This window comes from Rhinatrema bivittatum, chromosome 4 (genome assembly GCF_901001135.1).
Source record: "Rhinatrema bivittatum chromosome 4, aRhiBiv1.1, whole genome shotgun sequence".
Taxonomy (NCBI): Eukaryota; Metazoa; Chordata; class Amphibia; order Gymnophiona; family Rhinatrematidae; genus Rhinatrema; species Rhinatrema bivittatum.
Window position 1 is genome coordinate 218,119,487 of NC_042618.1, and position 15,347 is coordinate 218,134,833.

Below are 15,347 nucleotides of genomic sequence, written 5' to 3' on the forward strand. Positions count from 1 at the left end.
CTGATCAATGTTGGCACGGTTGTGCCGTTGTAGGGAGTTATTTCCACATGTGGTGGGAGTGTCCACCGATGCGACAATTTTGGTTGGCTATTGAACATTGGCTTGGGGAACTCTTTAAGGTCTCCTTGATAGTCGCCCCTCAACATGCTTTATTGGGTGATACCCTCCTACCGAATATGGATTATGAAAACCGCTTAATTATATCTTTACGGCTACCAGATTGGCATTAGCCCAGAAATGGAAGTTACCCATTACCCCCATGTTAGCTGAAGTCCAATACAACCTTGGGAGAATATACACTTTAGCAGAAATTACTGCTCATAAACATAAGTCCACTGGGCAATTTTGAAAGATATGGCGGGCATATTGTACCTGGCGGGCGGGCCTCAACTGAACGAATCACATGGAGGTCATAATGGTTACTTTTACCGCTTATGTCCACCCTAGAGAAAGTGATGCTACACATCATCCACACCACTTATAGTCAACTTCCGAAGGGGAAGATAGGGGATGGGAGGGAGGGAGGGAGGGAGATATTGGGTCACTACTTAATAAAAACATCAAGACACGATATATGAGTTTCACAATGGTTTTATTATCACTCTTTCAGAGTTATATGGGATGATGGTTCCAAGCATTGTTTACCTGATTTCGTTTCTATAGTTCCCTCTGAGGACTCATGTGCTGTATGTTTGGTTTCCATTGGTGACTATTATCTTGTTTACACCATTGTTTATTGTTGATGTTTTATGTATTCTGTGGTGCCTATATTAAACAGTAAATTAAAAAAAAAAAGAATAGTTGCTTCTCATGTGGCCAGAGTGGACAGTGTGCTGGCAGACTTCCTTAGCAGACAGCGTCTGGACCCAGGGGAGTGGGAGTTGTTGGCGGAAGTCTTCGCCTTGTGGCAGGCTAGGAGGGGCAGACCTGTGGTAGCCCTCATGGCGACTCCAGCAAATGCAAAAAGGGGCTGGTTTTTCAGTCGCAGGAGGGAGGCTGGATCAGAGGGCATTGACACTCTCATTCAACTGTGTCCAATACATCTGTTGCTGTATGTGTTTCCACCATGGTCTCTCGAAGGTTGAGTGCTGCGGCACATCAAGCTTAATCCGGGCAGGGTGATTCTGGTGGCACCCAAATGACCGCACCGGCCGTGGTTTGCAGACCTTCTGTGTCTGGCGGTGGACGGTCTCGTTCGCTTGGCTCATCTATCAGGGTTGCTATGGCAGGGACCTGTATTTTCAAACCGGGAGGATCGCTTCTGTCTAGCGGCTTGGCTTTTGAGAGGCAATGACTCCGTTTGAAAGGTTATTCAGAGCCTGTGTTTGTGACTTTGCTTCAGGCGAGAAGACCTTCCACTTCAATGGCATATGTCCAGGTGTGAAGGGTTTTCGAATCTTGGTGTTTGCAGAACAGGGTGCAACATTTAAAGGTGGACATTCCGCAGATCCTGGCCTTTTTACAGAGCGGTTTGGCTAAGGGGTTGGCCTATAATTCCTTTTGGGTCCAGGAAGCAGCCTTGGTTTCCCTTCATGGTAGGATTCAGGGAAGACTGCTGGCATCTCATCCGGATGTGGTTCATGTCCTAAAAGGGGCAAAACATCTGCGTTGTCCAGTGTGGAAGATCTGTCCGGCATGAAATCTGAATTTGGTTCTTCGGGAACTGTGTTGTCCTCCCTTTGAATCGATGCAGAGGGTGTCGTTGAAGGATTTAACCCTGAAGACTGGTTTCCTGGTGGCCATCTTTTTGGCTAGGCGAATATCTGAGCTGCAACTGTTGTCTTATAGGGACCTTTTCCTGCACTTTTCGGAGGATGGGGTTTCTTTATGTATGGTTCGTTCCGTTTTGCCTAAGGTGGTGTCCTCTGTTCACCTTAATCAGGTTGTCGAGCTTCTGGCCTTTCTGAATTTGGCAGCCAATACTCCGATGGCTAGGGAGCTTCACTTATTGGATGTGCGTTGAATTCTTTTGTGATATCTCAAAGTGACGAATGCCTTTCGGAGATCTGATCACTGTTTGTCCTGTTCAATGGAGTAAAGAAGGGAAATAAGTCTTCCAAGGGTACTATTGCATGATGGTTAAAAGAGACGATAACTTTGGCTTTCATGTGTAAGGGCCAGTCGGTGCCGGAGGGGTTGAGAGCGCATTCCACAAGGGCACAGGCAACCCCATGGGTGGAGCGTCAGCTGTTTTCACCACAGGAGATTTGTCGTGCAGTGAAGTAGTCTTCTCTTCACACTTTTACCATACATTACCACTTAAATGTGTGAGCCCCAGAAGAGTCAACATTTGGGTAAAGTGTGTTGTGTGTGGTTCTTTCGAGTTCCCGCCCAGAATAGAGAGGCTTGGGTACATCCCACTTGTCTGGACTGATCCACGTACAAATAGGAAAGGAAAATTGGTTCTTACCTGCTAATTTTCGTTCCTGAAGTACCACAGATCAGTTCAGAGACCTGACTCCATCTTTCAAAAGACTTCCTCGCTTCTGGATGTTGCTGAGCTGATATGTGATACATTCAGAAGTGCACATAGTTTCAGATGTGCATTCTGTCAGGTTAAGAGGGCCTAGTTTTTTCAGGGGGCTCCAATCTTTAAGTATCTGTTCGCCTGAGGTTTATTGGGGTTTATTAAGGTAGACATCTTCGCTTGGGTACAGGTCAGTACTGAGGGACTGTAGGTGGCACTCTTAGGTATGCAGCAGTGCCTCAAAGGTTTGTGTTCTGCCTCCATCTGCTGCTAGGGATGCATAAACCCACTTGGTCTGGACTGATCCGTGGTACTTCAGGAATGAAAATTAGCAGTTAAGAACCAATTTTCTTATCTAGTCGCTTACTGATGTATTATTTGAAACAATATTAATATACTGGATTTTTTTTTGTGCTTTAGAACATGTTTCGTCAACAGCAAAAGGTTTTCCAGCAGGCCCGAATAGTCCAGAGTCAAAGACTGAAAACAATTAAGCAATTGTATGAGCAGTTCTTAAAGGTCTGGTATGCATGTATTAAATAACGTGATATTTTATTTACCAATGTAGAATGATCCAAAGAACTCTAGGCATAATCCTTACAGATTTGTCAGTTCTATGGTGCTGTACACATGCAGACCCAGACAATATGTGCACAATGGGCCTGATTTTCAAAAGGATTTACTTGCTTAAAACTGGGTTTTACATGTGTACATGCACTTAATATAGGTAAATGGCTTTTGAAAATTGTTACAATATTATTTTACATTTACACATGTAACTCCTTTGAAAATTCACTTTTAAGTGCATATGCATACAGGGGAAGAACACAGTTTCCTCTGCATTCAGGCAGGCCAATCCCCACAATTGGGTTGTGCACATCTATCAGCAGATGAAGACGGAGTAACAGCTGACATCACGGACATATAGCCCTTCCCCGACCTCAACCCACCAATATTCTCTGGGGTAGATTTTCAGAGCCCTGCTCGCCTAAATCCGCCCAAAACCGGGCGGATTTAGGCGAGCAGGGCCCTGCGCGCCGGGAAGCCTATTTTACATAGGCCTCCCGGCGCGCGCAGAGCCCCGGGACTCGCGTAAGTCCCGGGGTTCTCGGAGGGGGGCGTGTCGGGGGCGTGTCGGGGGGCGGGCCCGGTCGTCGCGGCGTTCCGGGGGCGTGTCGGCAGCGTTTTGGGGGCGGGTACGGGGCGTGGCTACGGCCCAGGGGCGTGGCCGCGCCCTCCGTACCCGCCCCCAGGTCGCGGCCCGGCGCGCAGCAGGCCCGCTGGCGCGCGGGGATTTACGTCTCCCTCCGGGAGGCGTAAATCCCCCGACAAAGGTAAGGGGGGGGTGTAGACAGGGCCGGGCGGGTGGGTTAGGTAGGGGAAGGGAGGGGAAGGTGAGGGGAGGGCAAAGGAAAGTTCCCTCCAAGGCCGCTCCGATTTCGGAGCGGCCTTGGAGGGAACGGGGGGAGGTAGCGCGGCTCGGCGCGCGCAGGCTATACAAAATCGATAGCCTTGCGCGCGCCGATCCAGGATTTTAGTGGATACGCGCGGCTCCGCGCGTATCTACTAAAATCCAGCGTACTTTTGTTTGCGCCTGGAGCGCAGTCTTCAGCAGATGCGCCTGGAGCCTGGAGCGCAGTCTTCAGCAGATGGTGGACACGCATTTCCATACTGGGGATTGCTTGTAGTAAAAAAAAAAATTATTAAGAAGAAAGGAGACGTTTAATAGCACCACTTAAGAACATAAGATATGCCATACTGGGTCAGACCAAGGGTTCATCAAGCCCAGCATCCTATTTCCAACAGTGGCCAATCCACATCACAAGTACTTGGCAAGTACCCAAACATTAAATAAATCTCCAGCTACTATTGCTTATTAATTAACAGCAGTTTATGGATTTTTTCCTCTAGGACCTTATCCAAACCTTTTATAAACCCAGTTACACTAACTGCTGTAACCACATCCTCTGGCAATGAATTCCAGAGCTTAACTATGCGCTAACTGAAAAATAATTTTCTTCAATTTGTTTTAAATGAGCTATTTGCTAACTTCCTTAGTCCTTCTATTATCTGAGAGAGTAAACCGATTTACATTAGCATTTTCAAGTCCTTTCATGATTTTGTAGACCTCTGTCTTATCCCACCTCAGTCTTCTCTTCTCCAAACTGAACAGCCCTAACTTCCTTAGTCTTTCCTCATAGGGCAGCTGTTCCCTGCCCCTTATCATTTTGATTGCCCTTCTCTGCACTTTCTCCAGTGCAACTATATATTTTTGAGATGCAGTGACCAGAATTGCACACAGTATTCAAGATGTGGTCTCACCAAGGAGTGATACAGAGGCATTATGACATCCATCGTTTTATTTGTCATTCCCTTCTTAATAATTCCCAACATTGTTTGCTTTTTTGATTGCCACAGCACACTGAGCCGACGATTTCAATGTATTATCCACTATGATGCCTAGATCTCTTTTCTGGGTGGTAACTCCTAAGATAGAACCTAACATTATGTAACTACAGCAAGGGTTATTTTTCCCCTTATGCATCACTTTGCACTTGTCCTCGTTAAATTTCAGCTGCCATTTGGAAGCCCAATCTTCCAGTCTCGTAAGGACCTCCTGCAATTTATCACAATCTGAGATTTAACTACTCTGCATAATTTTGTGTCATCCGCAAATTTGATTACCTCACTCATTATACCCCTTTCCAGATCATTTATAAGTACATTAAAAAGCACTGGTCCAAGAAAAGCTCCCTGCGGCACTCCACTGTTTACCTTTTTCCACTGTGAAAACTGACCATTTAATCCTACTCTGTTTCCTGTCTTTTAACCAGCTTGCAGTCTACAAAAGGACATTGCCTCCTATGCCATGACTTTTTAGTTTTCTTAGAAGCCTCTCATGTGGGACTTTGTCAAACACCTTCTGAAAATCCAAATAACATCACATCTACTGGTTCACCTTTGTCCATATGTTTATTCACCCCTTCAAAAAAATGTAGGAGATTTGTGAGGCAAGACTTCTCCTGGGTAAATCCATGCTGTGTTCCATTAAACCTTGTCTGTCTAAATGTTTTGTGATTTTATTCTTTATAACAGTTTCCATGATTTTTACCAGTACTGACGTCAGACTCACTGGTCCATAGTTTCCCAGATCACCCCTGGAGCCCTTTTAAAATATCAGGGTTATATTGGCCATCTTCCAATCTTCAGGTACAGTGGATGATTTTAATAAGTTACAAATTAATTGAAATAGGTCTGAAATTTCATTTTTTAGTTCTTTCAGAACCCTGGGTTGTATACCATCCGATCCAGGTGATTTAATACTCTTCAGTTTGTCAGTCTGGCCTATCATCTTCCAGGTTCACCATGTTTTGATTCAATTCATCTGAATCATCACCCTTGAAAGCTGTCTCCAGAATGGGCATCTCCCCAACAACCTTTTCAGTAAACACTGAAGCAAAGAAATCATTTAATCTTTCTGCGATGGCCTTATCTTCCCTACGTGCCCCTTTAACCCCTCGATCATCTAATGACCCAAACGACTCCCTCGCAGGCTTTCTGTTTCGGAAATATATTTTTAAAGTTTTTATTGTGAGTTTTTGCCTCTACGGCCAACTTCTTTTCAAATTCTCTTTTAGCCTATCTTATCAATGTCTTACATTTAGCTTGCAAATGCTTATGCATTATCTTACTTTCTTCTGATGGATCCTTCTTCCAATTTTTGAATGAAGATCTTTTGGATAAAATAGCCTCTTTCACCCGACTTTTTAGCCATGCTGGCAACCATTTCACCTTCCTTCTACTTTTCTTAATGCATGGAATACATCTGGACTGTGCCTCTAGGATGATAGTTTTTAACAATGTCCTTGCCTGTTGCACACTTCTTACCTTGCAGCTGCACCTTTCAGGTTTGATTTTTTTTAACTATTTTTCTCATGTTATCAAAGTTTCCCTTTTGAAAATTTAGTGCTAGGGCTGTGGATTTACTTACTGTTCCCCTTCCAGCAATTAATTGAAATTTGATTATATTATGATCACTATTGCCAATTGGCTCCACCACCGTTACCTCTCTCACCAAATCCTGCGCTCCACTTACAATTCGATCTAAAATTGCTCCCTCTCTCATCGGTTTCCAAACCAATTGCTCCATAAAACTGTCATTTATTCCACCCAGGAACTTTATCTCTCTAGAATGTCCTGATGTTTCAAATACCCATGTAATACTGGGGTAATTGAAAACTCCCATCATTACTGTACTACCAGTTTGGTTAGCTTCCCTAATTTCTCAGCATTTCACTGTCCATCTCACCATCTTGGCCAGGTGGACGGTAGTATACTCCTATCACTATCCTCTTCCCCAAGACGCAAAGGATTTCTACCCATAAAGATTCAATTGTGCATTTAGTCTCATGCAGGATCTTTATCCTGTTGGATTCTATGCCATCCTGGACATAAAGCGCCACCCTGACAAGATGCTTCTCTCTGTCACTGTGATATGATTTGTACCCTGGTATAGCACTATCTCATTGGTTATCCTTTTTCCACCATATTTCTGAGATGCCAGTTAAGTCTATGACATCATTCACTGCTATACCCTCTAATTTTCCCATCTTACTTCTTAGACATCTGGCATTAGCATACAAACATTTCAAAGTGTGTTTTTTGTTTTAATAAACATTCTGCTTTTCAGTTGACAAGGATAAATTGGAATCTTTTGGCTCCGGTGAGTTTTTAATTATAGGCACTTGTTCTTCTTTTCTTATGTTTGGAACCTTTCTGTTGGGATGCCCTGACTCTTAATGCTTGATTAGTATCCTTTGAAGATACCTTCCTCCGAACCATGCGGTGCTGAGTGACTGTCGGCTTTCTCCTTTGGTTTAGTTTAAAAGCTGCTCTATCTCCTTTTTAAAGGTTAGCACCAGCAGCCTGGTTACAACCTGGTTAAGGTGGAGTCCATCCCTTCAGAAAAGGCTCCCCCTTCCCCAAAATGTTTCCCACTTCCTTACAAAAGGACAAGGGAAGCTCCGCACTGAAGGCTTTCGCCCTCTCCTCCCCTCCATAACCGGAGACCCGGTTGTGCTCTCAGCCAGGGAGGGCTGAGCTCACGAAAAAGAAAAAAAAAGTGAGGAGAAAACGAAGAAAGAGTAGAGAGGTTTCTTTTCCCCTATTCCCTCATTACCGGGTCTTCTGCCCTTGGAGTTAGTGGTCGGCATCTTTCCTTACTTCCTCTCACGTCTCTGGGGAGTTTTAGTGAGGTGTAGAGGTGGCGCAGCCTCAGAGGGTTGAGCAGCCTTTGGACTAGGCCCTGCTCTCAGGCTTGATTTTGTCAAGCTGCATGGTAGGCTGTGGGTGAGTTTTCATGCACTTTCGTTTTCGCCCTTTTAATCGCTCAGCGGTGTAGTGACTGCACGTACTAAATGTGTGCTGAGCTCCTGCTTGAGTGCGTACTGAGCACCAGCTTGGGTGCATTCTGAGCACAAGCATCCTTAAGCGCATACTTGAGCGCGTATCTTATTTCGGCACACAGGAAAGTTAAGGCAGTATGACACTGGTGACGAAGTCTAAGCGCTTAGCGATCTGTGCAGCTTGCCATATATGGACAATACAGCCAGGGAATTCTGAGATTCTGTGACAGCTCTGCCTGGATGCTTGAGGTGATTTGCCTCAGACTGATTTTGCTGACGTTTTGTTCATCCCCTCGGTTGGGGGGATTGGAGTTGAGGGCAAAACAACGAGAGTGTCCCTTCTTTAGTTAACCTTGACAGAGATGCCTTCAGGGGGTGTCTGGTCAGAGGATGTCAGATTGGGACCTATGGGGCCCGGTATGGACCCATCCTCCTTTTCCTGGATGGAATTTTTCAGAAAACAGCGATATCTTCAAAATCGGGGTCACTTAGTCAGGGTTCCCAGTTGTCTTATCACCACATGCAAATGCCGCCGTACAGTGGTCCCTGATGATATTCAGGAGGATATGGATAAGGATGACTCTGATGACAGTTTGAGTTTCTCCCCTCTGGAAGAAGGGGAAATTCCCCTGGATTTAGAGCGACATAGAACTCTGCTCCATTTCTTTCATAGGGATTAGTTGCAGAGTCTGGAGGTGACTCTGTGGGTGCGCAAAAGAAGGATCTCTTTGGGTTATCCTATGCAGTGTGTCATGTTTCTTTCCCTTCCTGGATGCAGTTCAAGTGTTGTTTAATCTTGAATGAAGCACTCCAAAAGGAATGTGCTTTGGTGGGTCTGTAACCCTTGGATCCAGTGGCAAGGGAACAGTTGCGTTTCCTGAAGGTAGATGTGCTGGTGTGTTCTGTGACCAAGCGGATCACCATTCCGATGGAAGGAGGGGAAGCTCTAAAGGATGCTCATGATAGGAGAATTGAAGCTATCCTTAAACAGGGCTTTGAGGCCTTGACAGTGAATTTGCAAATTGCCTCTTGTTGCTCCCTAGTGGCTTGGGCTAGTCTGCGCCTCTCTCAGGAGACTGATGGAGTAGGGACGAATAGAAGAGCGTTAAGGAACCAGGACCCGCCTTCTTGGCTGATGCGGGCTGTGACCTTGTTCGCACTGTTGCCATAGGGGTGGCTTCCATGATAGTGGCTAGGTGTCAGCTGTGGCTGTGAAATTGGCCTGTGAACACAATTTCTAAGTCCAATTTCACAAGATTACCCTTTAAGGGTTCTCTTTTATTTGGCAGTGAGTGGGAGAAAATGGAAAATAGATGGGGGAAGCCCAGGTCTCTCGTTTGCCAGAGAAAAAAAGAAGCCGACATCATGCCCTTTTGGGACAAGGGGCCGAGCTAGAGATACAGGCATTTTTTAGTCCCTATAGGAGAACAACTACTCAGAAGTCTCTTCCTTTCGGCCCAGAAAGCCTTGGAGGAATGTGGGCTCCAGGAGCAGAATACTTCGATCTTCACAATGAAATGTGCGGACTCACCTACTGGTGCAGGGTATAGGCAGGCATCTAACTCGCTTTTATCAGAGGTGGGTCCAGATCATGTCAGACCAATGGGTCCTGGAGGTGATATGAGAAGGCTATGCTCTAGAGTTTCTGTGCATTCCTCTTGATGCCTTTATGGTCTCTCCCTGCAACTCACTACAGAAGAGGGGAAGCTATTGGACTTAAAAAAAATGCAGTTCCTGTTCCTGAATCACAAGAAAATATGGGCCGCTTTTCCATTAATGTTTTTGTGTTCAAAAAGGAAGGATCCATTTGGCCCATTCTGGATTGCAAAGGAGTGAATTGGCAGTTGCGGTTACTCATTTCCAAATGGAAACTCTGCGCTCTATAATAATGGTCTTATCTTCAGGTTGTGGGTTTGATGGCAGCCATCTTGGAGGTTGTCCCTTGGGCAAGAGCGCATATGCAGCCTCTTCAGCGCACGTTGCTTTCCTGGTGGAGTCTGCCATCTGAGGACTTCATGGTAAGGCTTTACTTGCCAGTAGAGGTGAGCATCCACTTACAGTGCTGGTTACAAGTGGATCACCTTAGGAAGGGAGTTACCTTAGAGATGCCGGAATTGTTAGTGCTCATGACAGATGTGAGCCTTCAAGGTTGGGAGATCACTGTCAGGATTTGCTGGTTCATTGTCAGGATTTGCTGGTGCAAGGTCGCTGGAGCGCCGAGGAGTGTCAGTGGAGCATCAATCGATTGGAAGCATGTGCAGTTTAGCTGGCATGCTTGAGGTTCACTGAGGGGGTAATTTTCAAAGGAGTTACGCGCATAAATGTAACTACTATTGTAGCAATTTTCAAAAGCCATTTACTCACATAAAGTGCACTTATGCGAATAAATCCTATGGACGATTCAATGGCATATATTGTAGCAATTTTCAAAAGCCCCCTTACTCGAGTAAAGTGTATTTACATGCGTAAAACCCAGATTTACGCATGTAAATGCTTTTTAAAATCCGCCCCTGAGCGTCTAGAGGCTCGGGCAGTCAGGATAATGTCAGATATGCAACAACAGTGGCTTACATCAATCATCAGGGTGGAACCAAGAGCCAACAAGTGTCGGAGGAGATAGATGCGCTCATGGAATGGGCAGAGCATTATAGAACATTATATCCACCTCTCCACATTGCCAGAAAGGACAATGTAAGGGCTGACTTTCTCAGCAGATAGAGCTTGGACCCAGGAGAGTGGGAGTTATCGGATGAAGCCTTTCAACTCATAGTGGTGTACTGGGGTCGCTCATCTCTGGATATGCTGAAAACCTCAATCAATGCGAAAGTTCCATGGCTCTTCAGTTTCAGACGGAATCCAAAATCTCTGGGTATTGATGCTCTCATTCAGGCATGGCCTCGGGGCGGGGTGCTATATGCCTTCCTGCCTTGGCCGCTGCTAGGCAGGATCGTTCGAAAGATTGCAACCCAGGCCAAAATTGTGCTTCTGGTTGCTCTGGATTGGCCCCAGAGGCCATGGTATGCTGATCTGCGGAGGCTATTGGCGGGCAGTCCTCTCAAGCTGCCAACCTGGAAGGATCTGCTGCGGCAGGGACACATTCTACACAACGAGCCGGGTCAATTTTATTTTACCGTTTGGCCCTTGAGAGGACTCAGTTATTGAAGCATGGTTATTCTGCTGCAATGATTTCCACTTTGCTCCAGGCTAGGACATTTCCTACATCTCTGGCTTATGTTAGAATTTGGAGAGTTTTCGAGGCCTGGCGAGAGGAGCAAGATTCTCAGCCTCTCAAGGGAAATTTCATTTGGAATTTTTGCAGGAAGGATTACTTAAAGACCGTCGTTAACATCTTGAAGGTTCAAATGGCAGTTTTCGCTAGTTATAGGGGGGCGAGTAAATGGTGGGCCTTTGTCTTCCCATCTAGATGTGTCCCAGTTCTTGAAGTGAGTTTAGCATCTTTGTCCTCCCTTGCAGCTACCGGTGCCTTTGTGGAACCTTAATCTGGTCTTGGATTTCTTAGCGGGTCCTACTTTTCGACTGCTGTGTAGCCTCTCCTTGAATCTAGTTACCTTGAAGTCAGTTTCTCTAGTGGCAATCTGTTTGGCCCTTTCAGGTTTCCAAGCTACAGGTTCTTTCTTGCCGTGAGGAGTTTCTGTATGTGACTTCAGGGGCAGTACATTTTCATTTGAATCAGTCTATTTCTCTGCCCATGCAGGACAGGAATGGAGATAAACATGAACATTGTCTCTTGTGTGCCTTGGATGTCAAGTGGCATCTGATGCAGTACTTGGAGGTTCCTAAACCTGTCAGGAAGTCTGATCAACTGTTTGTGCTCCATGGTGGAGGCAAACAGGGTGAACCGGTGACGCAGACATCTATAGCCCATAGGGTTAAGGAAGTGATCACAGCAGCCTATGTGGATGCCAGGATTCCTTTGTTGAAACAGATCAGACCGCATTCCATAAGGGCTTAGGCGGTATCATGGGCAGAGATTCGATTATAGTTTCCTGTAAAAATTTGGCGAGTGGCGTCGTGGTCTTCTTTACACACTTTTTCCAAAGCATTTCCGCTTGGACATTCGGGCTCAGGTCGCAGCCTTCACACTTGCGGTGTTGTCTGGACTGCAGGCAACCTCCCACCCTGTTTGGGAGTAGCTTTAGTATATCTCACTTGTAGGGACTGGCCTGCCTAAATGCATAGGAAGGAGAAATTACTACTTACCTGATAATTTCCTTTCTGTATTGAAGGCAGACCAATCCCTGACCCGCCCTTGGCTACTGATTTTTGCCTTTGGTTCGCTCTTTAGGTGCGGACTTTGCAGTGTGTTATTCCTGCTACTCATGGGAGGACTGCTAAGTGTCTTAATCGGTGCCTCAGTTTAGTAAAGGTTAATTCTCTTGTCTGAGCTCAGTGTTCCCTGTTGAGTGTTAATAGTCATGTTCAATTATAATCAGTTTATCCACAGTTTTGGCTTTTTCAGAGAATAATGGGCTGATGTTGCGGCAGGACTATATATCCGTGAAGTTCGCTTTCACTCCGTCTTCATCTGCTGGTAGAGATGCACAACCCACTTGTGGGGATTGTCCTGCCTTCATTAGAGGAAAGGAAATTATCAGGTAAGTAGTCATTTCTCCTTCAGCTTAAGCATTTGTTTAAAATCAAGACCATTAATAGTCTTATATTATTCCCCCCCCTTCAAAAATCAGATTCACGGGGGAAAAAAGTGCTTAAGTATGCAGAAAGTCCAACAAAGTGACAAATGTGTACCTTTTCTATTATCAAATTCCTCTTTATTTTATGTATGTTCTATGATGTTTATTTTCTGTAAGCAAGAATTCCATTTGTTAATTTTTAAAAATTAAAATGTTTCCATTCACATAAAACTAAATTGTCTTAAAGTATCACCATCCCCCAACTGGTTTTTCTTTGCATTAAAAAGAAAAGATCAAGGGAAAAGGATGTTACAGAAAGATTTTTTTAGTTAACGCAGCAAGGATAACAGCCCTTACTTGCGCCTTTTTTTTTTCTGTTCTGTCGAAACCAAGAAATTGCCCTTGGACTAATAGGGTCTCTCCTCCTTTTCATTATAAAACAATAAAATGCTTTTGGAGTGGCTTTAGTGGTTGAGGTGGGAGAGAGTGAGCTTATGGGCCATTTTTTAAATTCTAATTTTGTTCAACATAATTGCATTTTTTTTTTTGGTAACAAAACTGTTTTAGTGTGGGGGGAGGGTAAAGAGAAGATAAACTGCTATTTTTCACCTTAACTACAGTAAGGGCAGTAATTTACTCCAAATATGAGTTAGTCATGATTTAAATTATGTTAAGAGTCCACACGGCCCTGGAGTGATTTTCCTCCTAGACGCCTAAGCTTCAGAGGAAGAAGAGGCATTGGATGCAGTAAGCTGGGTAGGTCACTATGCCAACTCATAATAGCTTGAATCCCCACAGTGGCTTGTATGAACCACCTATTTTAAATTAGATTTAAAACTTCATTTTAAAGATTTAAATTCAGAGATTTAGATTGACAAAATTTCAAAGAGAATGATCTGGATTATAAAGTTCTTTTTTTTTTTTTTTTTTTAAATCAATTATGTAGTTCACAGCAGATTCACAGACTAGGGCCAATGCAATATGAGCGCATAGAAAATGGACGCTCGTATTGAGCGCCTGTTTTCGTAACATGCCCCCACCCACCTTTCCTGGGCGTGCGCAATTCAATATGGTAATGAGGTGAGGTGCTAGGGATCAGTACTGCGACTCTAGTGCATCCTTGTCAATGGGCGCCCAAGAGACGTGACTGTGTGCAGGTTGGGATAACAGACGCTCAATTTACAAGCGTCTGTTTTCCTAACCCATGCATATCCATGGGTTAGGAAAACAAATGCTCATAAATTGAGCGTCCATTTTCCTAATGGCCACCGTCAAGACTTTTTTTCCCCGCTGCTTCTTTCTGTGGTTCCTCCTACTTAGTATTACAATGATATTAAGTATGAGGAACCACAGAAAAGCAGTATTTTTTGGTTTTCTGTGGAGCTTTGGGGCACTTCAATACTTAATGCCAGTTCTGGGGCTGGTGTTAATTTTTGCATGTTAAAACATGCGTGCTGGGTGCATGGTGATTTTTTTGCATCGGGGTAATAGCTAATAGCCTTATCTACATGGCATTTACACGTGATGAGCACTATTAGCTATGTGCTGGTTTAGATGCACTAATCCCCTTATTGCATCAGGAGTTATTCTAGCGCATCCAGTCATGCATCAGGCTATGCGCTGGGCTGAGCGTACCATATTGCATCGGCCCCATTGAATGGTAAATGTTTTTACCATTCAATCTGTGAAACCATTCTGATCACATCCAAAGCTTTTGTTCACTGCATAGTTATGTACGGGGTGGATTGGCCTATCGGGGGATCGGGCATCCCCCGGTGGGCTGGTCGCTCCAGTCACGTGGTCTGCTGTGCGCGGCCGTGACAGAGCCACGCTCAGGAGACCACGTGATGCGTCCTGGGCGGCGAATTCCTGGGCCGGTCTTCCTCGGGAATCCGCCGCTGGTTATGTATGAGGTTAAGGAGGTAGACTGGTTTGAATGAATCACCTTTTCCAGCAACTGGCATATTTGTCACTAATAGAACCAGTATGGTCAGTGTTCTCTGTTTCCAGTAACTAGATGAGACGGTTGGTTAAGCCATACCCTTATAACTATATTTTTTAAAGAAGATTAGAAGGTGATGTTTTATTTTATTTATTTATTTATTTATTTTAAATTTTTATATACCGGAATTCCTGTATGCAATACAAATCAGTCCGGTTTACAAGTAACGAAAGAGGTTGCCCTGGTCTGGGAAGTTAGACCTGGGTTTTTTTACATAGAACATGGAACAATAACAATAAACCATTTTATTTATGACATTTTAGAACTGGTATGTCAGCTGAGCTTTAAATTTTCTTTGGCCAAGCGCCTGTGTTTTCAGAGAGAGTAGTTGTGCTTTTTTGATGCAGCTTTTATGTCCCTAAATTTTAGGGTTTCAGCTTAAAGCTCATAAATTCTCTAGGAGGAAACATTCTAGAGGAAAGGTAAGGCAAAAAAGTTTACCATGATTGGGAAATCAAAAAGCTGCACTGCCTGTGGTGATATACAGCTTTTAGCTGGTTCTCCCCTCTGCTCGGTATGCTGTGGAAAGAAGCAAGGCATCCAAATCGGCACAGCAGGCTAAAAGACAAATGGGGGACTCAATTTCTGCAGTGAGAGCTCTGGTAAAACATTTTTCAAGCTCTGCTAAGGCCACTGGAGATGTGAATGTGGTGGTTGTGACTGATGCAGTGGCAATTTTGAAGAAGTCACATTCAGTGATAGGGTCCTGTCAGACTGTGTTTTTGATAAATAAAGAGCCTCCCTGTTTATTCCCAGACTGATTTAAATTCAGGGACTGATTTTGAAGGTGCAAGCTCTTCTTCAGCAATGTATTCCCCAGA

The 15,347-nt window shown here is 44.6% G+C and overlaps 1 protein-coding gene across 4 annotated transcripts in view; it reads left to right on the top strand.

Annotated features, from left to right (window-relative positions):
* The window catches only part of LOC115090512 (synaptonemal complex protein 3-like), a 189,151-nt gene that overhangs the window by 166,548 nt on the left and 7,256 nt on the right, over positions 1–15,347 (top strand). For 3 of the 4 annotated variants that reach the window (XM_029599706.1, XM_029599704.1, XM_029599708.1), the window contains one exon: positions 2,888–2,986. The exons of the other annotated variant lie outside the window; for it this stretch is intronic. In XM_029599706.1, coding sequence (XP_029455566.1) covers positions 2,888–2,986 — 99 coding nt within the window. The remainder of the gene's footprint in view (positions 1–2,887; positions 2,987–15,347) is intronic. 4 annotated transcript variants of the gene reach the window in all.